This window comes from Stigmatopora argus, chromosome 11 (genome assembly GCF_051989625.1).
Source record: "Stigmatopora argus isolate UIUO_Sarg chromosome 11, RoL_Sarg_1.0, whole genome shotgun sequence".
Lineage (NCBI taxonomy): Eukaryota > Metazoa > Chordata > Actinopteri > Syngnathiformes > Syngnathidae > Stigmatopora > Stigmatopora argus.
The window spans coordinates 2206578-2231494 of record NC_135397.1 but is presented as its reverse complement, the minus strand read 5'-3'; the positions used below and the strand labels follow the sequence as shown (position 1 = coordinate 2231494).

Genomic DNA, 24917 nt, shown 5'->3' with positions numbered 1-24917 from the left:
CTCACCCTTTTGGCATCCTTCCCAAAGGTCTCGCTGTAGCTGGTTCCCAGAATCTCAAATTGCACGTGAGAATTGGAGCCCTCTGCTCGGAAGTCCATCAGTCCTGTCAAACCGCTGATGCGCCCCTGCAGGCATGAGTGAGAGGGGAACACCAAATGTCACAACAAAAGAGACCTAATGATGCTGATACTTTATGCACTTCCAAGTGGGAGTTAAAAATGAAAATCGCCTGCAGCCACACACTTGACTTGCGTATCATGTATCCCACTAGATCTTAATGAAATAACATGAAATTAATCAGGGGAAATCATGTTACCATTATGTAGAAACCGTGTCTGTTTTTGAAAAACGCTCGTATAGAGCAGGTCGATAGAAGACGTTGTAAATCATGAAAAAGTGTCTGTTTTTGTTACTAACGCAGATGCCCAAAGATACCCACAACGAAACATTCGATCCGCATGATAGAAAGTTTTATGCTGGATTCCCTTCCGGACAACTCGCACAAGCAGGAATGGAACTGAGCTACCAAAAACCAAATTATTTAGTTTCCTTTTCAGACCCTGTCCGCTCATCTAAAGCGAAAATACAAGTGGCGTGATTGTCTACCACCAACATAAATTTGACGATTGAGCCGAAATAATCAAAATTCAGTTTTGTGAATTCATGAAACGAAGCCATTTTTTGCACCCCCTTAAATCCGGCAGTGCTCCCAGCAGAACAACAATTTAAGAGCATACCTGTCAACCTCGGCCAATTAATCCCCATATTATTGATTAAAATTCAAGATAAAAAACGTACAAATGCAACGTGGCACATATTTACTCACATAGGGCGCACTAAAAAGTCTAAAAAAATTCTCCAAAACAAACGGGGTGCCCAATCAGTATGCACTAAAATCAAGATTCTGTAGATGTCGCTGTATGACGCTGACAGCCAGACTGTCTGGGAACATTGCTTGCTGACACGCTATATTTTTATATAGTGAAAAGGCAGACTGCTGAAAGGGGAATGAATGTGTGTGCGCATATCATGCTTAAAGCATGACAATACTATTAGCAGTCGACGATGACGTTTTCATCTGCTACCAGTGACCGAGACAATCCGGATTTGAGCCGAAATGGGTAAAAAAACATTGGTTTTACAAAAAACTTACTTAAAAATATATTGTTATTCGGCATACACAATTTGAAATGACCAAAAAATGTATAAAATACAGGAAAAACACAAGTTGACAGGTATGTATGTATATAGTCTGTATCCGTTTTTGCTACCGCAACCAAGATGGCGCCGTTCAAGTGTCAGCCGGTGGCGGTAGCTCCATCCACTCTTGCTCGTTTTGTGTTTTTGCTGCTTTTCTGTCTTAATGATTTGATTTGGTGATTCTTAATGATCCCATTTACTTTGATTTGCTTTGTACGTTGTGCTTTTGCTTTGTTGTTCTGCAGCCTTTGAGACTGTACTGTCTAATTTATGACTATGCCTTTCCTCTTGCTACTGTCACAATGAAATTTCCCGAATACGGGATGAATAAAGTTATCCAATCCAATCCAATGTAAGAGCATTTCGTATCATTGAAATTTGACGAAAACCTCGGAAACACGTCTGATTTCTCCCTGACATCCGAAAACAATAAAATAACTCCTAATCTGACTGAATCGAAGCTGTTGATGTTGAACAAGATGGACTATTCAAATAACGATACCTTTTGTATGGTGTCCAGCATGGACCATCCTCCATTCCACGGCTTGGTGGACTTCCTCATGCAGTTGAGGCTGGCCATGCTGTGCCATTTTCGGTCCTCCAGCTTCCTGTAGAAGGCGTTGGCTAGCATCAGAACACTGTCATACAGGTAAAGATTGGACACCTGTTGACAGAAAGGTTGCAAAGTTGAGCTATAGAAATGCAGCAGGGCTCAGATGAATGCCAACTTGATCTCATGTTTATTTCTGGCCCCCCAAAAATTCATTTTATGATCTGGCATCAGAAAAACATTTTGGCGATGCTATTCCCTCATGCACTGAGAACTATAATATTTCCACATTTTGGATTGCACACCTGTCTAGATAAGTGGCTCGCGTTGGTTGGCAAGAAGACAAAATGTCTGCGAAAAAGCCAAAATGACTCCGAAATTGTCGTTTGAAATCAACGTGGAAGATTTTTTCATGCGTCATTTCAGGCAAGGCTTCCAGAGAGAGTCGTTATACTTAAAATGAAATAAAAACACAATTTGGCTGAGGATTTTAAACAATTTTGCCGACTGTTTAAGAATGACATATTATTGTTTGTCAATCAATTGGTGACTTTGTTCAAACAAGAGAAAATATCAGCTTGTTGCTCGAAATAATATAACCAAACAGATATTTTTAAGTATTTTGTTTGTAGCCTTAATTGTAAAAGTGGGTCAGGTTTTGGCAAGCATCTGAGGAGAGAAAACAATAAATCTGTTCAATTTTTCAACGGACAAAGCACTTCTCGACAGCCAATTGCTGTCCTTCTCCACATGATGGAACAAACTTCTGTCTTTCAAAAGGAGAAACTCTCCGTTTGACATTTGGAGATGATAGCAAGCACTCAGCTTGATTGTACATGAACAAAAACCTAGTCTTTCTTTTGCTCTGCGGCAGTGGCTTGATATTTTCCCTCCGTCTCCCAGCGCTCGTCAGTGCGCCGTCACCCTCGCACGCTTTGCTTCCAGGTGGCGCATTTTCATATTGATCATAGTCAGGCAGACAATTAAGCGTTTATGTCCTGTGACGGCAGCGCGTCTACCGGTCGCCTTGAGGAAAGAGGCTAAGATGACTTATTAATAAATCCATTTTTTTGGCGTCGGGCGGGGGGCGGCGCTGTATGGGCCGGCGTTTAAATCAAGATCGGGGGCCGAGGGCGGCAGCGAGAAAAGAAATACAAGAAGTTGTCAAAACAGGCTTTATTTCTGCTGGGCTCATCTCGCCTCTCGGATAACTGTCTCGGCGGCGCATCCTGTCAGGAATCATGTCCGCCGCCTCATACGAGGTGTGCGAGGGTTGGATTTTGTGTTGTGTCCAATCCGCGCACGCCTCGAGATGTGTAGAAGCAATACGAGCTAGCACTCATGATGCTTGGCACATGAAAGGTTCAAGACTCTCAGGGGTAAGACTTCGACAAGTCAGCTTCTCTTCCCTTAAGGTCAGCCAATCATAGTCTGGAGTAGAATAATAATAAAGATACACCAACCACTTTGACGTTTGGGTCATACCACCCATCGCCAATTTAGAGCTCAGCTCATTTGTCAGGTTTTTCTAAGATATCACGGGAATTGAAAAAAAAAATCACCTATCTGTGATATTTTCACCATTTAATGAAAGACATCCCAGATGTGATCATGTGATCCAGACCACGTAATTTTCAGAGGATCAGAATCAGGTCAAAAAGATGGGATTTTTAAAAATGGACCAATTTAATTTCATATTATTTAACTCATTGGCTGCCATTGATGACGAAAAATGATAATAACTTACTAATAGATGTTCCCGAGCAAGTCCCCTTGATGTCGAGGATGTACGAAGACCCAAAGGGGGCGCTTTATCGTATTAGGGCGTTAATGTGCTTTTATTACACCGATTATTAAATGAGTCAAACCTAATTTTCATTTCATTGATGTTATTATCTTCTGATTTGTTCGGTGAACTGCGAGATGGGCAATCCAATTAAAAACAAAAACAACAACCTGTCAAGGCCACGGAAAAGTGCGGGAAGGTGGAAGCGACCAATTAGAAAGTCCTCTTCTGATTATACGATAACCATTAATGGAAAATGTCCCAATTGATAAAAATGGCACACCATTGTCATCTTCCTTAATATTTTAAATATAATGATTTGTATATCTTTTTGAAGGAGTTTCAGGGTAGGTTTAAGTCATTTATTAAAAAGGCAAGACCTCATACCTGGATTTACTGCGGACAAAAGCAATCTTTGCGCCTCGCTGCGCCACTTATTCCGCCATCACATAGAGCTCCCGTCATTTATATTCATGGGAATTGGAGCAGGCCACAATTACCTTATCAAGACCCTTTAATCTACTGTATATTCTCTTGCATATACAAACAGCTAATACCGGCAAAAATGTTCGCGAGACGCTCGATTCTGTCCTTTGGTGATTTGACACCGACAGTACGAGCACTGCAGATGGTGTGAAGAATAAAGTATTACGTATACATCATTATTGCAGATATTTTTCAAGAAAAAACTCGTTCAACAAAGAAATGTGGAAAACGGGAGAAATGACGTTGCCTAAATACCCGAATCGCCCAACGCTTTGCTCGCTTCTGTGCTTTTTGTTAGCTAGAAAATAATTATTACATTTCTTTATGCAAGTCCTCATTTTGACGATCCGACACGTCAATTATTTAATATTTTTTCTTTGTTTTTTTTCTGACAATATTCTTGCCCATCTCGATTATTTTTTTTATTTCCATCGATTCTGATTGTCTATCAATGTGTAGTTAAAAAACAAATATTTTTTGTTTCTTTTGTCAACATCCTTACATTGTATTTTGTTCCTTTGTAGCGCTTTAATAAAAACATAAATCTTTAAAAAAAATTACAACCAATTCCGATCTTCTTAAAATGGTCTCAGGTCCAATTTGCGAGGAAAATCAATGTATTTAAACTGGGAAGGCTGGCATTGCGTGAACATGTTTCACTGCCATTGAGTTAATACTTAAAATTGAATAAATCATTTTAACAACCCAATCGATTTTTTAATTTTTTTTTCATCAAATTCCGATTTTATAACTTTGACGTGATCTGATCAGGGACATCATTGTGTTGACATTTTTTTAATTTATTTTTTTATTCCATTTTGGAATAAACTACTATGGCAGAAGAACCACACCTGATTAAATAAAAGTAAAAAATAAGGAATTGCACAAATGTTAAGAAAAAACTGAATGTGCCTTTCAGGTTACCCCGCATTCTGCCCTTTGCGATTCAGTAACAAAACCCATTCATAATATATATAGGCGTACTTTGCAGTTTGTGGGTGGCTCGGCCGTTCAAACTAAATTTAAGCTTTGCAAAAACTAAATCTCTTGAGGTCTAATTTAATTCAACCTTCTCCAAAATGATTAAACTGGGATTGGTAGCAATATGACACCTTTCTTTGTAAACATCCCTTTTGCACGACGGTGGCAAAATATAACAGCGCGTAACGATTTCTTTAGGAGATGCAATTAATCACTAATTGGCTATTTGTTATTGGTTGAGTGTTATTTGGCAAAATGTCACGTCACGGACCATTTGCTTCGTTTTTGCTTAAAGTCGAGAAGGCAATTGCGTCGTGATTGAGAATGGTATCAATGTCGTGCCATCAGTTAGAAGGAAAACAATGGGAGGTGGAGAAAAAAATGGGGGTGACGGGTCCTTGACAGTGTCAGCGTTACCTCCAGGGACTGCAGATAGCCTTCTTGGGGGTCACACAACAGCGAGGAGATGCGGTGATTGTTCCTCATGCAGCGAACGTTGGTGTCCCTCCACAGTGGGAACACCTGACGGATGAGGGTCATTCGGCCCAGGGAACTGTGAACCAGCTCCATGATATCTGCGTCACTCACTTCCTGTTAGTGGGGAAAGGGCCACAAAACACCAGTTAAAGGTCATTCCCCCATCGTTTTCATCCAGGCTACCAAAACAAGAATAAAAATTGAACATCTTAACTTCTACCCATCCATCTGTGCATTGCTATAACGTGTACGCATGAATATGAATACAGAATATACAACTGATTAACATCTAGCTCAGCTATCAGCATCAGCTCCAGACTACTGAGGAACTGTGCGGATAAGCTTGGAAGAGTGACTCTGCATATTCTCTACCTCGGTCACAGTCTGCAGAAGTTCCCCATCTCGTGGAAGACTTCCTGTGTGTGGTTCCAGTTTTTGTCCAACTTTACGTCTTTTTGAGTCTATCCGTTTTTGCTACCGAAACTCGTGGCTCGTTTTGTGTTTTTGCTGCTTTTCTGTCTTAATGATTTGGTTATTCTTAATGATCCCATTGACTTTGATTTGCTTTGTACTTTGTGCTTTTTGCTTTTGCTTTGTTGTTCTGCGGCCTTTGACTGTACTGTCTAACTTATAACTATGCCTTTTCTTGCTACTGTCACAATGAAATTTCCCGAATACGGGATGAATAAAGTTATCCAATCCAATCCAATCTAATCTACAGTACAATAGAAAACACAAATGTATATATGTATTCATTGATTTTCCGAATTGCTTATCCTCACGAGGGTCGTGGGGGTCCTGGGGCGCTCAGACTTATAAGAACAACCTTTCTAATGTACATGTTTTTGGCATGCAAGAGAAAACTGGAGTACCCAAAGAAAACCCACCCGAGTCAGGGGTAAACATGAAAATTCCACACACTGAGAACCCTCAACCCCCAGAACTGTGAGGCCGACATGCTAAACACTCTCCCACTGGTACGCCTATACATCAATAAAAGTTTTTATATCACATATGTCCCATTGGAGTGCTATCATTTTGCGTGTTGGGTGTCTCATAATAGCATCTTCACTAAACATTGCCATTACAAACTCCCTGAAACAGCACAACATTCCCCAATAATTGCGTTCATTTATCTATTTTGCGTATTTACTTATCTGAAGAGGGTCTACGGCTAGAATGCTGCCTCGGGTTATTAAGACAAATTAGCATTATTCTAAGATAAAACACATTGTTCCTGCATTCATATTCCAAAAAAGATCCAACCACGAGTAAAGCGATTGCATGAAATTCACGGGTAGGGGGATAAACCCAAAGAAGCACAATGCAACTTGGCGTCAATGACAGCAAGACAAGCCTAAACATTAATCAAATCCAGCTCATTTGACAGAAAGGTTAAATGATCCTCTGCTAGCCACTCGGTCCTGGCTATTAATCTTTAATCAAGTTTTTTTTTTTACTAGTAATCATGGCGGCACTTTTAATTAATTAGACATCAACGTGCTGTGCAGAGGCTGCTGTGAGGAAGGCGAAATTAAAGTATGGTTGAAGGGATGCCAAGTAAACTGGACGTACTGTATAATAACGATAGATCCAAAGTAGAAAATAGAAAAATGTGCCGTCATTTTACGGCTGAATGCAAAACATGTTGCCGGGTGGTTCCAGGGAGAATTGCACTTGAACCGTTTTTGCACTTAACACTGGATTCGCGGCGAGACTAACTAATTGGAACGAAATCCTTCCCATCGGAAAGCAACAAAGTGGAATGACGTGTGAGTAATTTCATTATTTGTTTGTCTCATTCGCGTACTTGCTTCCAGTTGAATGCAACTGTGAAAATAAAATTGGAATATTACAGAGTTCAACTTCAGAGACACCCGCCTCATATCGGCATGAGCCCAAGCAAGACGAAAAAAATAAACTAAAAAAAATCATACTTTTACTAATTGGTCCTTTTCCTGCATTTTGCACCAGGAAATGTAAAACTGGTGCATCTGGCGCATTGGCAAAAGGGTGAAAAAAAATAACATATGTATATATAGAGTCTATATTTGAGTCTGTAGCAAAGTTGTCCAATGCCACTCAACATTCTGTCTAATAAGCACATTTTGTCTTGTCCGCGCTATTTAAATTGTAATTTCTCCTTCCAATCAAAACCCAACACCTTTGTCATCCAATTACTTTTAAGCCATTAAGTGTTAGCGCTACTGAAAATTGTCCTTATCCTCAATCAAGCCCACTAACCAGAGGCTCTATTGCCCCACTCTCTACCCGAGTCTACCTTCAGAATAATTTATCATCACTATTCTCATTCTACAAGCCATTATTCTGGGATATGTTTCACCATATACTTGTACAATGACCAGAAAAACAAAACTACTTACACTAGCACATATGCCCAAAATAATTGGTTTTCTCTTGATGTGCCCAATAATTGACTAGCCAAGACTCCAGGGTGTACAACCAGTGTTAGATAAGCTCTGATTGTGTTTTCAGGTTTTTTGGGGGTAGAGGGAAAGACGATCAAAGAGAACAGGATTTTCAGCTATAAACGTAGAACTGAACTGGGAAAACATTGTTAAATATGCTACCTTAGTTTACAAAATCTTCCATCACAAAGCTCCTCCTACACTGCAAGATTTCATCCCAAAAAATCCAATACAATAACAAGAGCTGGCTCTAGAGGTGACTGTGTAGTTCCCCAAAAAGCACCTTCTCTGTCCGTGCCGCAAATACCTGGAAATCAATACCAATTAACATACGTGAACTCCGTCTCTGAACCTCTTGGCCAATTATCTTAAAGCCTCGCTGTTGGACAAACAAAATTGCGATCACAACGGTGTCTAAAAGTGTGCCACTTGTGTGTTATCGTTTACCTTCAAGCTGCAAAGGGACTAAAGATGGAATTTAGCCCTCAGCTATTATAATCTTACATATGTTCATTAACATTAATATGAATATGTTCATGAATATGTGCTGTGCCTTAATAAATAAATACATTAAACTCAAGATGTGAGCCAATGTGGTTGTTTGCATAAGTGACGACCAGTTCTGGTTCAGACCTCAAACACTGGCTTTTCCATGTATGGATACGTAGCCTTAATAGTAATCCTACTTTTTTTGGGTGTCCAAAACGACGTCGGCAGGTTTTTCAATTACGACATTACCCATGGACATCAATCATCCCTCGTTTCTCCTCCTCAACTCTGTCCGTCGCACCTCATTCATCACACGCTGTCGAGTGTCACCATCGTGATTTTGGAGAGACAAAACAAAACAACTTCCAACTCCATGTGAATTTTTCGATGGCGAAACAAGTATGTGCCGCTTTCTGCACTCCTCGTTTACTATCCAATGTAGAAGGCTCTCTTCCTTTCTTAAATGACTGCGTTCTCCAACGAGTGTGCCTCTCGAGGCTCAAAGCAACTTTATTTGCATCTGAACGGGGAAAAAAGGGCAGTGAAATGCAGCTACATTTCCTTCACAGTTACACATGGCCTCTTTATAGTGGTTAACCACATAGTCATGAAATCCTGGGTTCCAATATATGCTTACGACCTCAAGTATTAAATATTAATGCTCTCCATGGAGGGCTCCTTGCGAACTTTCGAAAAATGAACAGATGAAGTTTTGGCTATTTGTTCCTACAATTGCCCGACTCCATATCCAGCTAAAGGAATGTTTATTTTTACTACAATTATGGATTTTGATCTTGAAGCAAAACAATGGTTTTAACCTAGACTTGTTCCGATAACATATTTTTGCACCCAAGTTTGAGTCACCTGATTTCGAAGCTCTGCCGAAACCGATACCTTGGGAATAATTTATCACAAAAATACCTTTTTGTCTCCCTTGACAATACACTTGTCCATTTAGATTATTGTGTTGCTTTGTACTGATCAAAAAGAATAGAAAAAAACTCAAAAACGTTTTCACCTGATTCCGATCTTCGAAAAATCGGATTGCGATCACCTGATCGGATTAGAGAAAACCCCAATTCGTATAATCCTGGATTATTTTGCACTCATAGGCCTGCACTCAATCACTGCCATTAACGAAGATATAGTACATGATATTTTGGGGAACTACGAAGTCCGGCATCGAGTGATTAGTATGTTTAAATTTCATTAACAGTGACAGACGTCCAATCCAATTTGATTGGGTCATACCATCCCAATCAAAATGGATATCATCGCCAATGGTAGCCAAGGGCTGAATATTTAAAAACAATCATCAGGAAATACCTTCTAAAAACCCCGATCTTTTTCACCAAATGCCAATCTTTACAAAATTCCGGTCCCGTGATCGGGTTTAAAAAAAACCCAGTGGTTTTGGACACAAAACCTCCTCGTGTTACATCTCACTTCAGTGTGCTTTCGCCCGTCTTTGAAGCGAAGCATCAACATTCACGCTTCGCGGTCTATGTTGGATTAACATATCCTTCAGTGGAGCTGGAGTTGAATGAAATGTGAGAGGCCTGCTGTTGGGGATACGGGGGTGTCGGGGATTGAAGCTTAGTCACTTCTGGGTGTAGAGATCATGCGCTTGAAATGAATGTCATGATTGAGTTATATGCAGTTTCTCGCGTACAATTATATATATCCCTTCAGGATTGAGCGATAAAAAGACTTGCTTAATTTGGACGCCTATCCAGAGGCATAAGAAGAGAAGGTCATGCTATTTTTTGTCTCTTCAGGATTAAAAATAAAATTGATGGACTGATTTTTTCCCCGTTCAGCTTTAGAATATAGTAAATGATTTAAACAACCTCAAGAACATCCTTTGGCCACTCACCTTTCAGTTGTCTGTTAAACAGAATTATTTGTATGTCCATGCGTGTATAAAGAATCTAATTGTCTCTCAAGTGATATAATATAAACATCTTATGTGACGTTAAAAAAACTACTGAATATACTATCCTCTTTTCAAGGTGAACATCCATTTCATGAGCACTTTCCTTTAGATAATTAAAGGCTAAAGAGTATCTACTACAAGGAAAGAAGAAGAAAAATAACTTGTCTTATAGTGCTAAGATTTAGGTTAAGTTAGCTCACCTTTCGCAAAAGAGCAATTCAAAAGGTAAATTGTAACATCATCTCGAAGACACATTTTGCCAGCACATCGAATCAACCCGCAAGGCAGAGAATACAGCATTAGCGCATCCATAATTTCTCCAAGATCGTAATAAAGGAATGCACCAGCTCGAGTATGAAGACTGCTTCAAATTAAAAATGATAGCTTCTCACTTATCAAACAGGCTCAGACTGCAAAAGCCTTTTCCTGTGCTGCCTTGTGAGGCATACAAAGCCAATAATATGAATTAAAGAAGGCAGACAGAAAGGATTTTCTGGGGCTCACGGCATCTCTACGCCATGTGGGGCAATATTTTACCCACATGCCCGGATGAACAGATTGAAAGCCAACTCTAGGTAGCAATTAGAAAAGAAATCCAAACAAAAAGAAAAACAAATGTAACGTGAGGTGAAGCCCATTTGGACTGCAAGCACGGCAAAAACCGAACGCCTCATTAACCTTTCGTAATCAATATTCACCCCACTTGGTTAATGATTTGTCACTTAAGCTAAATTACACTTTACAGCAACAATACTGTCAGTTCACAATATAAAATGGCATTGGCATTTTTTAAGTCACCGCTTGACAAGTGTCTGCAATCTTTTGGGAATTTTCCTCAGAACACAGAATAAGCACACAGTTCTTGTGAAAATCCTCCATAACTAATACATTAATGAAAAAATAATTGTTTACACGCCCTAAATATTGTAAGAGCGATTTTCGATGCATTTAAGACCGCCACGAAAGTCTTCATAAAACAGTTTACCATATTTTCCGGACTATAAGTCGCACATTTTTTCATAGTTTGGTAGGCCCGACACTAATACTCAAGTACGACTTAAATATATATTTCTTCTCTCTCTGACCACCAAGAGCCTGTATTTTTTTAGGCTATAGTTATCTCAAAATCTATTATGTTAACAAATGCCTATTTAGCCTGTTGTTTTCCATTTTACTTTAACGTATTTTCGTTCTTAATTTGTGAAAAAATAAAAAATGCCCTCCCAAAAACGTGAGTTATATCTACACATCTATATATATATTTTCCTCTTTAATGTGTATTTATTGGCTGAAGCGACTTGCAAGGGAACATCTAGTAAAAAAAAATACAATGATATAGTTTATAATAAACTGTTCCGAATTCAAATTCTACCTATCTATTTTAATACTAATAATCAATGTTTTACAGTTAGGCTTAAGGCTTAACCACTCCTCCATCCTAAACATTCCTACTCATTAATCATTTCAGCGGATCAATACAGCCTTGAACACTAATTCCAGTGACATCTTTCTGTACTTAGAATTTGTTTAAACATGATAAATGGATACCAATAAGTGTTCGTGTGTGTGTGTGTGTGTTATTCCGTAAAGTAAGCTTCCTACTGGGAACTGAAATGCAAATTCTCAGGAAGGTCAACTGGGAGCAAGCTTTTTATTTGCTTCCGTTCATCCATTTGCTTTTCAGAATAATTGGAACCATTGGAAACAAAAGAGGCTGAGGGGGAGTCGGAATTCACTAAAAGCACACTTGACTCTTAGACTACGACCTTCACTTTAGAATAGAATTTGGCTTAATGTCCGCCAAGAACATTATGCGATAGCCGGTGGACGTTTTGTTGATCAAACGGCAAAAATATTTTAAAATCTGGAAAAAAATGGTGTGTTGATTCAGCATGTTTGTATTTAGACTCACCTCGTTGGCGTACACCCAGTGACTGTCCTTGGATGCCAGGTTGGTCTCCACAGCCTGCGGAGATAAAGCAAAAAAAAGGAGTTAAGAGAGGGTACCTTTTAACAAAGTGTGCAGGTTTTGCAAAGTCATTTTAGCCCCAGGAAGCCCTAGGGCGGTATTTTTGGGATTCCAGACCACCTACATTATCAAGTCGAGAGGCCATGGGCAAAAGTGATCACCATTAAAATCACGATCTTTTTGCTAGGGGAACCTTAGAAGCAAAATCAAGATTCTGCAGCCGTCAAACGGTTAGCTCCGGACATTATTATTGATATATATTCATGTCGGATCTTTTGGATGGGCCACCCAATGGCGCACTGTGGCCCTTGAGGACAGCTTTGGACACCCATGTCCTAAATTCTCAGGAAAACAGCTTCGACGTGAGCATGGAGGCACGCGCATTAATCACCTGGGTGGATCAATGTGCGTCGTTTATTAAACGCCTGAGCACAGATTCCACAGACACCCTTCCATTTGTGAGGATGTGATGTTTCAGCATGATAAATGAACGCCGATACGTGTATGCACGTCTTTTAACGGCCACCAAAATTTCTTGACGTCAGCGGTTACCGATTTATTCCTCTAAATCTTTGTTTTTGTCAGGCTGCGTTGGCGATACCAGGCGTCGATTTTGAGTGTGCATAACATCGAAAGTTGCATGACTGAGGTATGATGAGATAAAATCAAACTCGGGGCAATGAAGGACGTAAATATTACGGACATTTTCTAGAAGTCTGTTCTGTTCAATGAACGCCGATACGTGTATAGTCTTTTACCGGGCACCAAAATGTCTTGACGTCAGCGGTACCGATTTATTCCTTTAAATCTTTGTTTTTGTCAGGCTGCGTTGGCGGTACTATGCCCCAATTTTGAGTGTGCATAACATAGAAAGTTGCGTGACTGAGGTTTGATGAGATAAAATCAATATCTGGGCAATGATGGACGTAAATAGTACGGATATGTTCTAGAAGTCTCTTCTGTTCAATGAACGCTGATACGTGTATGCACGTCTTTTACCGGGCACCAAAATTTATTTAAATCTTTGTTTTTGTCAGGCTGTGTTGGCGATACTACACACCAATTTTGAGTGTGCATAACATGGAAAGTTGCGTGACTGAGGTATGATGAGATAAAATCAATATTGGGGCAATGATGGACGTAAATAGTATGGACATGTTCTAGAAGTCTCTTCTGTTCAATGAACGCCGATACATGTTCTAGAAGTCTGTTCTGGTAAATAATGTATGTGCAAAATCGGAATACTTTTAATGTATTTTTCTCAGGGTATTGTGTTGGAAATGAGACATTAAGGATAACTTTGAAAGTGTAGATAAGGCTGTTGTTGAATATGAAGGATGTGTGGAAAAAACATGGAAAAAAACAGGCCCAAAAACAATCATACCCAGCTACGTGACTCTAATCCGAAAAAGAAATCCGAGAAGCTGTAATAATTTATGACTATTAACACGGCGCAACACTCGTTCTCGTACCGCGAGCCACGAATATTATCTCCCAACTTCAGAACAGTCACGCTTCCATTTTTTAATGCCCCTCTCATTTCCAGTTTTTATCAGGCCAAACGACATCCATCAGAGTCCTAAAGCAATATTTACCTCCACGCTTCAGACCCTACGTCTCCAGGCCTAATTGTGCAAAACTGATTTGAAATTCAAATCCAGCCAAAAACATCCACGCGTGACTTGTGAGACGTGTTGCTCATCCAGTCGAGGAAAATATTTACCCCTTTTCCACGTTTACAAATTCGCACCATCTCACCGATATGTGCGAGCTCTCTAGAAAAACGTAGAAAATACACCCGACCTTCAGGCGTACACGAGAAATGCTGAAGGACAACTTTACGTCAAACGTGTGTGTGTCACGGCGTGACTTTGTAAAGGAGGACAAGAACCGAGAAGCTGCTCGACTTGAAAGCAAAAAGCCGTAGGGACACTTTAGTCGTAGTAGATGAGAAAAAAAACAAAATGCAAACAGACGTGTCAAGTCATGTGTAGTTGGAGGATGAGCGCGTGTGTGTTCATTTTAGTGTGTTTTATCAGCAGCATTATCCTAACCAATAAAAAACACTCAAAGGCCTGAACTAAAGAAATACGTATAAATAAATAAGCACCGGTTGCCTAGTGACGTCACAGAGTTGCACGGTCGGAATATTAACAAAAAGGCGCAGAGCATTGGATTTCTTGACGAGAAGGTTGCAATTTTGCGTTAAAAATGTTTTAAAAAGCAGCAATGAAAATGAGCTGCCAAGCGGATAAAATGTAGAGGACTCTTATACAAAAATCGGTTGATTTCTTTCTCTGACTTTGAGCAATGTTCAAACGAGGCCTATTAAAAAATGTCTTGAAAAAAAGGAGGCCATAAAGAATGCATTCAATTTTAATAGACGACACTATTATCCCCATCAAATGTCAGTGTAAACCGATAATACTGACATGATATTAACCTCTGAATTTGATGGAGTACTGTTGGGAAAATAATAAAGCAATTCTCTGAAGGATATCGGGTGAAAATTGTGTCTTGTAGATCCAAAACGATTGATTTTACATGATTCCGATCTTCTAAAATTGACGGTCTGATTTCCGATGAGATGATCGGATCTGGAACATCTTTGTTTTTGTTTTTTAAATCACATTTAAACCATGGAGTAATTGAAAATTATTCACATACACTATTGCCTCAATACTATACATAATCCAGCCATAGATTTAGAAGAATTCAAAGCTATCTGGCATATAAAAGGACATGCAGAGCATGATGATAATGTAGCTTCCTCATTAGGATTCCAATCAAGCAGCACTTGGAATACAAAAGGCATCTGAATAAGAATTCTCTCATGTAATAATGTGCCTAATCAGCCTTTTTCTAATCGAATTTGGAACCAACTCCTCTCGCTTTCTATATTACATAGCGATCTCTTGAAATGCACGGAGGGGTTTAAACGCCGTTGCCGAGCCGGTTTGGGCAATTTCAGCTTTGCGTAACGTTTAAAAAATGTAAAAGATGCGCTAAACTCAACGGAAAAGGATGCCGTCTAGGAGAAGGGATGCAAAGAATGTTCTGTGCTGTTGATAACCGGCTTGTCGAAAACGGCAAAAGAAATCCACTGGCATGATTTATTTTTTTTATATGGTTTCCGTAGCCAATGAGGGAAACGCCAACTTCAATTTAAAATGGAGAAGACATTGAAAGCATGCAGTGGCGTATTTGGAAACAGGTGGTGGTGAAGACGCGAAGACGAGACTGGGGGGACGTTTGGATGCGCTCCAGACGGCTGACTTTTTTCGACGGGAAAAACATTCGAGAGAATCATTTGCCGCAAATTCACTTTGACGTTCACTTTGAATGCCAAGGGGGCGGTGGGAAATTGAGCTGAAATGCATCAGACGCCATCATAGAAACGCACCGGAAGCGCTGAAAAGACTTCTGTAGAGCAAATACTACACACCAACTGACTTCTAACGGTTAAAATGATATTTAAAACGGGAGAAGTCGTAAGATTAGGAAATTCAAATTGTGTTTCTTCTAGCACGTACAGTACAAAATATTATTACTATTCATCCAATTTCAAGTACAAGTGCACTACGTGTAAAGAATGCAAAGAAGGATAATTAGGATCCGCATGAGATCATTATTCTAATAAAAAAAGATATGCTGGTGTAAAGGTCGGGAATGTAGCAGCGAGTGAAATACAAATTCAATATGTTTCTCGATCTGACTTGGTTAATATCTTTCTTCAAATAACAATAAAGTTAACAATGACTTGTGAACATATGTCCATATTACAACGACAATTAGGGCGAGTTTCAGATGAGTAGATTAGATTAGATTAACCTTTATTCATCCCGTATTCAGGAAATTCAGTTTGTAGCAGTAGCAAGCACAGACACAGTAAAAGACAATATAGACCTAGATAAAGCTGGTTTTATATCTATCTTCACTTTTATAAATGTCTAGGAATCACATTGATGGAAATGAATACCACATACCACACGATTCCAAAGCCCTATTTCTGTCTTAAATTTCATAAACTAAAAAGTATAATGTATTGAAATAATAATTTAAAAAATGAATAAAAGTATTTGTATTTTTTTTAGTTTAGATTTACATTTAGATTAGAACTAATGCTTGGAATTGATTGGCAAGTCATCTCAATCTTCATTTAAAGCAGTAATTTTGCTTAAATTTTAGGATTGGTTGCTTGAAAATTCTAATCTAACACTCATTATAGATATTATTGTTTATTTTTAATGATTTGACAAAGGGATTCGTTAGATGATCATTTTGACGGTCGGTCTTAAAAGGGTGTTTTTAAATGGGGAAAGAATAAAAACATAGGTGTTTAATAATGAAGATGTTTTCTTGACAACAAGGAGCACTGCATCTAGAATAAAGTTCAGAATGCATTTGTCTGCCTGCTAGGAAGTAGAGCAAAAGAATGGCATTTAAATGCATCTGAATAATGCACACCATTACCTGGCAACAGTGGAGAGACTACAGGTAGGAAGGAAAGCCTATGAAAGCACTTTGTACATTTCCTATCTTTTAATGAGGCGGACAACTTTCCCCTCACACATTGGAGAGCACATCCCAAGAGAGTTCACACATTTTTTATTTGGAAACATCAAGACTACGTAATCATTTCTTGCAAGAGGCTTTTAGGAAGAATGTCTTGTCTTCAATGCAGAGTCCAAAAGTACAAGGGTGACCCCCTCACCTCGTTTAACGGATACGACGAGAAGACATTTCCGGGAGAAATAGACTTGCTTTGATATGCTGCCACGCGTGTGGCACAGACACATTAGCATTGGATTAGACTTGCGCTGCTTCTCAATCACTGAAATGTCAAGGCGTGACCTGACAAACAACCCGATGAGGCCTCGTTGTCGCCTCATGCATGATCTCTGAAGAAGCGTCAATGGATGGGATTGACTGACGGTCTGCAGTCCTTCTTTTTCGAAGGTAAATATTTGAGCTCTACCGTCTCTAGAATGCATCTTGACATACGATTTTTCTCAAGATATGTTTTGCCAATACCGATCTGGCCCATATTCCGTCATTTTCCAAACCGCTTATCCTCACAAGGCTGCAGAAGATGCTGGAGCCTATCCCAGAGGACTTCAGGCATCAGGCGAGGTTACCCTGAATTGGTGGCCAGCCAATCGCAGGTCACAAGAAGACAAACAACTAGTTAGAGGCAATTTAAAGTTTTCAACCAACTTATCCTGCATGTTTTTTGGAATCTGGAAGGAAACCGCAGTAAACGGATAAAACCCACGCGAGCCTAGGGAGAACATGCAAACACCACGCAGGAAGGTCCAGACCTGAGATCTATCTAACCCTTGATCTCAGAACTATTAGCTCTGTGCATTAAAGATAGCCATTCCAGGTTTGCGACATTCAATAAGTAACCTTGTAGTCGACCATTCCGCTAATGGAACAGTCTGTGAGGACTTTGATAATTCCATAAGTCTTAAAAATGTGTACATAAAGGCCACTATGAGGTGTCATACCTCCACCATGATATTAGGGATACCTACGAAATGTAAAGTTCTCCGAATCCAGTATTCTGAATTGAACTCGGAAGCAGATATACGCTGGTCATGACCTTGTCTATCCTTACCAAACGTATTTGCATCAAAATACAATCCATTCAGCCTCAGCCTCAATTATATTTAATATGCATTCAAAACTTTTTCATATTGGCCCATTTCAAACGTGAGTCACAGCCAGACCATGACCAAAGGTTCATCAGTTTGCCCTTGGGTCATACAATGACAACAGCCCATAGTCATGATGGCATATGTAAACCTATTTCCGTTTTGACTATGTCCATTCCACAAATATGATCTAGAACATGATCGAAAGTTAATCAATTCGTCCTTTTGATATCATCGCATCAGAAAAAATGCCTTTCAAACGTTTTTATTTCCTGATGATAGATGTCAGTATTATGGATATTCTTCAAAATTATCTTCATTAAAGCTGAAGATGTGCTTATGGTGTAATTATTAGTGTGCCTGCCTCAATATTCTCAAGATAATGTCACTTCAGTTCTAACTACATAAATAAAGATCAACTCATTACAAAAATAAACATTGAAGATTTTCCGTACTTAAAATTGCTGTCAAACCTGTCAGTGTGGGCTAACAAGAAGCTATCAAGAAAACCTATGATGATTTCAATGACTATACTCAAGGTTTTTGCTCATATTTTTCCATTAGACTTAATAAAATGGCTAGCTGGACCCAACTGTTAGAATTTCCTTCTTATCTGTAGATTTTTATTTTATCGCCTGTTCACTTGGTAAACGCAACTCATTAAAATGAAATCAAAATTTTGAAAAATGTATCCATGAATCAAGTCGACCGAAGACCCACCATTTGCTCATAAAATGCTAAAAATTAGCCAGAAAAATCCACTCTTATCTTGCATACCACGTATACATTTCCAAGCATTTTCCTAACACAATAAAAACAAAGTGCAACTGAAAATCTGACATTTTGGGCATAAGTAGAAAAGTCCAAGTAAACATGAGATTTACCCAATATACACTGTTTTCTTACATTTTAAATAGGCAGGGCACAATGACCCACGGGGAATCTTGCTAAAAACAACCAGAGAGTGGGAAAAATAAGGGTGAGCTAAAGCTCACAGATGAGTCCTGCTTATACAGGACATGTTCTCACAAGACAAGTAAAAGCGGCAGTGTGTCGAGTGGGAGTGAAACGCCATTGACGTCAAGTCCAAACAGCTCTGATAAACAGGCCGTCTGCAGGAAAGGTGACAAGAAGCAGCACTCAATTCAATTGGTTTACGGGAAATTATGCGCAAAAGAGTCCGCAAAGTGGTCCGTATGATGCCCCTCTAAAGCCATTGGTTCTTGCAAACCCAGCTCAGCCAGACATGAAGTCCTAATAAACAACCCCTGCACTTTTTTTTTGTGGACAATAAATTAGTGGAATAAATAAAGCACTCATGCAAGTGCTTTGCTGTTTTCTTGGCAGGCCGTTTGGGGCTCGCATCAAACATGCTAAGACGTTTTCACACAGCCGTGATTTATGTCTTGGCGGGAGGGAATCTAATTTGCTAGCCTGCCCGGCTTGTAGCCCCAAGTAATGGTTACACTTTTTATATAGCCTTAGCAGACATTTCAATACACCTGAGGAGGACTAAAAATGTAATCTGTCTCCTTCAGATCAATACGGCGCTTTGAATAGCAACTCTTTAAGCATTTGCTTCTTGTTCCATTAACGAAACTATTCTATAAAGTCCTGCCTTTTGACACTGTGCTATGGACTTCAAATCAAATCCAAATCTGAGCGAGCCGACTGTGCGAAGGCGCAGTTTTGTGGGGCTTAACACAATCTTAATACAGCGATAATCTTTGGCGGGGGACTGTCTGTACATTTGGGACTGCGGGAAGAGAAAGATAACGGCGTCCGGGAGGAGACGAGCGCCCGAAGCGAAGATGGCGGGGTGCGTGATCAAAGCCTATATTTTCAAATCACTTACTTCTCCATTAGGTTGATTAATGGGAGCAGTCTCTCCGTCAGACGCAGCAAAAGGGCTTGAAAGATGATGCAATTACTGCTTTTTGAATAGCAGACTGAAAAGGCCTGTTTCAAAAAGGTTTCGCCGCAGATTCTACAGGGCGACCCACACAGCTGACGACCCGCTTCTTCATCCATCTCTTTACACCCCCACGCCGCCCACTGCTGGGCGGCTTGAAGCCCCATAATCGTTCTCCTTTTCTTTCCTCAAGGAATTCCATCAGGCTTTGTGGAAGCACATTATGCCGTAATGAATTTGCATGAGCACACTTGCACTTTATTCTCAGGAGTTTCCTCATGTTCAGTCAGCCGACGTTTTTCTAGGTACACCCACAGAAACTCTTTTCTACCCTCACTGGACCGCTTTCAAAAAAAAATTGTAATAAAATCAAAGGATGTAAGGGGCAACTTGAAATTCTTCCACTTTCATTTGAACAGAGGATCGATATAAGGTGGAAAAAAATGATATTTAACCTTTTTTGGTTAAATTTTCCGCAGTATAAGGCGAATCCAAAGGACATTTTCTCATAATCCGATGCGACTTATGCATGGAGCAATTTTTGTTAATCATGCAGCTCCGTCTAGTGGATACATAACACAAGACGCAATTAAGTCACTAGTCAATATGGAATGTCACATTTCATGTTAAGCAACTCCAAGTTTTTAAGCACATTTACGTTGCTTATTTCCCAACTAGAATTACCGTATTTTCTCACATATTGACCGTCTCCGCATATAAGCCGTACCCTTAAATTTGCCTTAAATTTGTTGAATTTCTCTCATATGAGACGCCCTGTGATTCACAATTTTCGCATCCATATTCATGGTTTTAATACGGAGTACAAACGTGTTACTTTGAAGGGAAAATCTTAAGAAAAATCCTCACACGTGGTATTTCGGAGATACTGTGTAAATCGATTGCTGGATTGCACATTCCTAATTGGTGTTGCCTTCACGTAGACATTTTCAAAAAGGAAGTCACCTGACCAGTACAACCAGGAAGTATGTCCGTAGTGGTCTAGTTTGTCATCCCTAGGTAAGATGGCGGCGCCCTGAGCGAGCAATGGCAGGCACAAGTAAGTGAGTTTTTTTCACATTTTATGCATTTTTTCCCTTGAATTTCATTCATAAATATATATTGTTTAGCATTTTATCTATTTATCTTTTCTCTATTTTGAAATAAATGACCATATTGGCCGCATTGTCTTGCGTTATGGCGTTTCGTCTTTGTCACCTTGCAGTTTCGTGCATGTCAAATCTAATTTGTGCGCGTATAAGCCGTACCCTTGATTCAATCATCATTTTTTGTTTTGTTACAAACAAGGCCTATATGCAAGAAAATACAGTACTATAACATTACTGTGGTGGATTGGGAGATATTTAGAAAACTGTTGTTGCTAGTTTAGTGACAAGAGTAGCACAGTTCATGAACTTTCTAAATAAACAAACCCGTGTGGGAAGACAGGCTGTAATAACTCCATTGTTCGCTCTGCTATTGTAAGCGTCGACTAAAGTGTTGAGAGCACACATGGGATGCGAAACCACAATCTGTTCTAATGAATTTCATTGATGGGTGGGCCATGGAGAAAATCAAATTTGGAAAAAAAGACAACAACGTCAAATGATGGAGTGGAACGAGAGGTATGGTTTGTGTTGATGTTCTTGTCACAATTTCTGCTCGCACAAGAATGTTTGGAGAAATATGTTAGGGGAGGCGAAAGGGCAGCAAAACATTTCACTCTCGTTGGCCCTTATTTGAAATGCCAAACAATGTTTGTGCTATTTTTTGTTTTTCTTTTACTTGCTGGCTTTCGTAGCTGTGATTACATTGTGCACTCTGTCAGGACTGTCCACATTTTGACTGTGGTGAGACACCCAATGTTTTCTTTTTAATGGCCGGCAGTGCAGCTGGCAGACGTCTAAACGAATTTTATTATTTTCTCGTCTGCTATCTCGGAGTTTTTCGTAAGCGCACGTGGATCATGGCTATTTTTTTCCATTTTTCATAATGTAGGTATTGTGCTTTGTGTTGACCCCAAAACATACTTGTTGGGTTAAGACTACAATTTGTGTGAGAGTACAGGAAGTGTGAATAGAGTCTAGCTCAATCATTGGACAAAATGTTCAGAGGTTGGGAAATTCAATAAATATGGAAGGAAGAAATAACAAAGTTATTATGCTAACCAGACAACATTTCTCATAATGCCGGTTGGTATCGGTAAGAAGAAGACCGAGTCGGACCAAGACCTTAAACCAAAACTACTCTGGAGTACATAACAGCAGTTTACAGTTTAAAATAATATGTTGGGCAAAGTACAATGTGTACCTGTATACTACAATGTTCTTATATTTGCAAGTTTTGATATAGGATAATCACAACTCTACTTGAAATGCCTGCAGTGCTGAATCTGATGTTTTTGTGAACGTTAATCTAAAATATGCTCTATCCCGGCTTTGGCCTTGATTGAAAATAGATTAGCTAAAACAACAACGGTGCCGTCGTTGTTGTTTTAGCTCATCTATTTTGTCACACGGCAGCAGAGAGGCGCGGTATTTCAGGCTTTTTGAATCTTCCCAAGTGTGAATTAGCTTGGTTTCCCGCATCAAAACAAGTTAAAAAAAAAACCTGTAAAAGTTAGGTTTAAGAAATTCATCACTCTGTAATCTGAAAAATATGAGGTAGGGATTTAGACACCTCTGCCAGCCTTAAACTGTTGACAACATTTTTTTAAAAAGTGGATCAATTTTGATTGTGTTAGCAAACGCCTTCATATACAAAGAACGAAAAAAAAAGTTCGACAATTGACCATAACATAAAAGCTATCTTAACGTGAGGAAAGGCCTCCAAAATAAAACGCCCCAACTCCCTAACCAATAACTTTGGTGGTGAATGTACCAACTAGCCACCTGTCGACAGAATTTTCCTCAATTATCAACATTTGGCATAATTTCCTGGCAGAGAACAACGTTAAAACACATCCGACTGAGCTTATTAACACATTAGCATTTACACCAATGGGGTTTACGTAAAAATTTAGTTAGGGATTTCTTCTTAACACTCCACATGCAAAACAAAGCCGTTAATAGCGTTACAAAGGCTCTACTCGCGGGCCGCCGTGGTTCGCGTGCTCCTCTCAAAACAACACATTTCAGAGTCAAGTGTTGGCGCATGAATAGCCTAATTGAATAACCTGGGAAATAATCCACCATGATTATGGCGAAGCGGGCATCTCCACTCACTCTTGGTAAGTGAATGATAAAATTAGCATTTTTCACCCTTCACTGGGACACGTGGGAGTTTTTTGTTGCGCCTGAATCACTATTAAAATGGAACGATTAAGTATGGTTAGCTTTGAGCTAAAAAAGTAGCTGTTGAGAGAAGAAATTGCCCGATAACGGTGGTTTCTCTTAAGGAGACAATAAGGAGGAATAATATTTATTTCCCGAGTTATACCCCGTCCATCCATATCTAGAGAATAGCCTTACAAGCACGCATAAGAACCACCCACTTCACGTATAAGCCGCGTTCACACCAGCCCGTTTACGACCTAAAGTCTTGTTTCCACAAATAGTACTAATGTACGCCTATAGTGTACGTTTTATTTCAATCAATATGCCAATAAATTATACTAATATACACTTTTATGCACACGCATGTGGCGAATAATTATTTGTACTACACCGCAATGCACGATCAAGAGGGTAAACATCAAACCCACATTTATATATGGCTGCTACATACTAATTGAACATTGTATCAAGAACATTCGTGTACATTGTGGTTTAGTCTGCAGAAAAACAATAATAATAAAAAAAAGAAGTGTTTTTTTCCGAGTGGTTGGATTTGCAATTACCGCCATAACTCCCTTTATATTTTTAGACAGCATCTGAAAATAGGGAAACACATTCTGGGGGCTTCGGCTCCCTGACAGCATTGTGGCTCGGGTATAATTGCATGTCATGTGATGCTGCAGGGAGACAAATATGCACCGCGCCGAGGCCGTAAATGTTTGTAAAGGGACTCTTTTAAGATATTCTAATTTAACAAGAACCAACAAAGAGAAGACGAAGTGGCCACTTCATGCACAAAGTCAAAATAATGAACCCACTGGCTGGAGAATCAGAATACAAGCACTTGTGAAGGGCATACCTCCACCAAAAAAGAGCAATAATGAATCATTCTCTCTGGCCCTTCTTTAAATATTATGTGTACTGACTGAATGATTGCAAAAATAATTCATCATAATGCACAGTGCTGCTTTTCGTTTCACCGGCTCCGCATTATGCATGCAACTGTATTTTAATGTATGTATTTGGTCATAAACAGCTTTTCTGGATCCAGATTCCTGGGGCTCTCTCAATCCAGGTCATCCCAGAAACTCAAACTACTTAGCCTAGTAAACGAAAAGGCAAAAAAAAATCCTCCTCCATCTCCTTTAATGTTTGGTGCCTCCTTGGACAAAATCACTATTGTCTAATTAAGTGGAACTGATCCGAAAATGGTCGGAAAACGTGTTAAATTAACCTAAAAAGCATCAGAGGGCAGTTGCTTAGGAGGTTTGAAACAGTGGACTCATGCTTAGAAGAGACTGGAGTTTGAATCCTGTGTAGAATTTTCACATTTGTCTAGCTCATTCCAAATTGAATTGAATTGCTTTTATTGTCATTTTACAAGTATAATGACATTTAAAGACTTTAACTTTCAAAGAACTTTGTTTTATAGAAAACAATGGATAATTGAACGTACCACTTGGCTCCTACAGGTGTCATTATTGAATTCATTCATACATTTTCCGCACTGCCCATCCATACCAGGGGTGCTGCAGCCTATCCCAGCCAACTAAGAGCACAATGAACTGGCAGCCAGCCAATCGCAGGGTACAAGAAGATTGATGACCAATCACTCATAGCTAGGGGAAATTTAGAGTGTTCAACTTGCTAGCCTACCAAGTTTTTTGGGAGTACCTGGACAAAAAAACCCAAACGAGCCTGGGGAGAACATGCAAACTCCACACGGGAACCCAGCTGGGATTCCACCACGCCGCCTCACTAATGAATATTACA

General features: G+C 39.5%; 1 protein-coding gene across 3 annotated transcripts in view; it reads right to left on the bottom strand.

Annotated features, from left to right (window-relative positions):
* grid1a (glutamate receptor, ionotropic, delta 1a) overlaps window positions 1–24917 on the bottom strand; it is a 213864-nt gene that overhangs the window by 54744 nt on the left and 134203 nt on the right. For all 3 annotated transcript variants that reach the window (XM_077613223.1, XM_077613224.1, XM_077613225.1), the window contains 4 exons: window positions 12247–12300; window positions 5421–5594; window positions 1703–1864; window positions 6–125 (listed from right to left, as the gene is read on the bottom strand). In XM_077613223.1, coding sequence (XP_077469349.1) covers window positions 6–125; window positions 1703–1864; window positions 5421–5594; window positions 12247–12300 — 510 coding nt within the window. The remainder of the gene's footprint in view (window positions 1–5; window positions 126–1702; window positions 1865–5420; window positions 5595–12246; window positions 12301–24917) is intronic.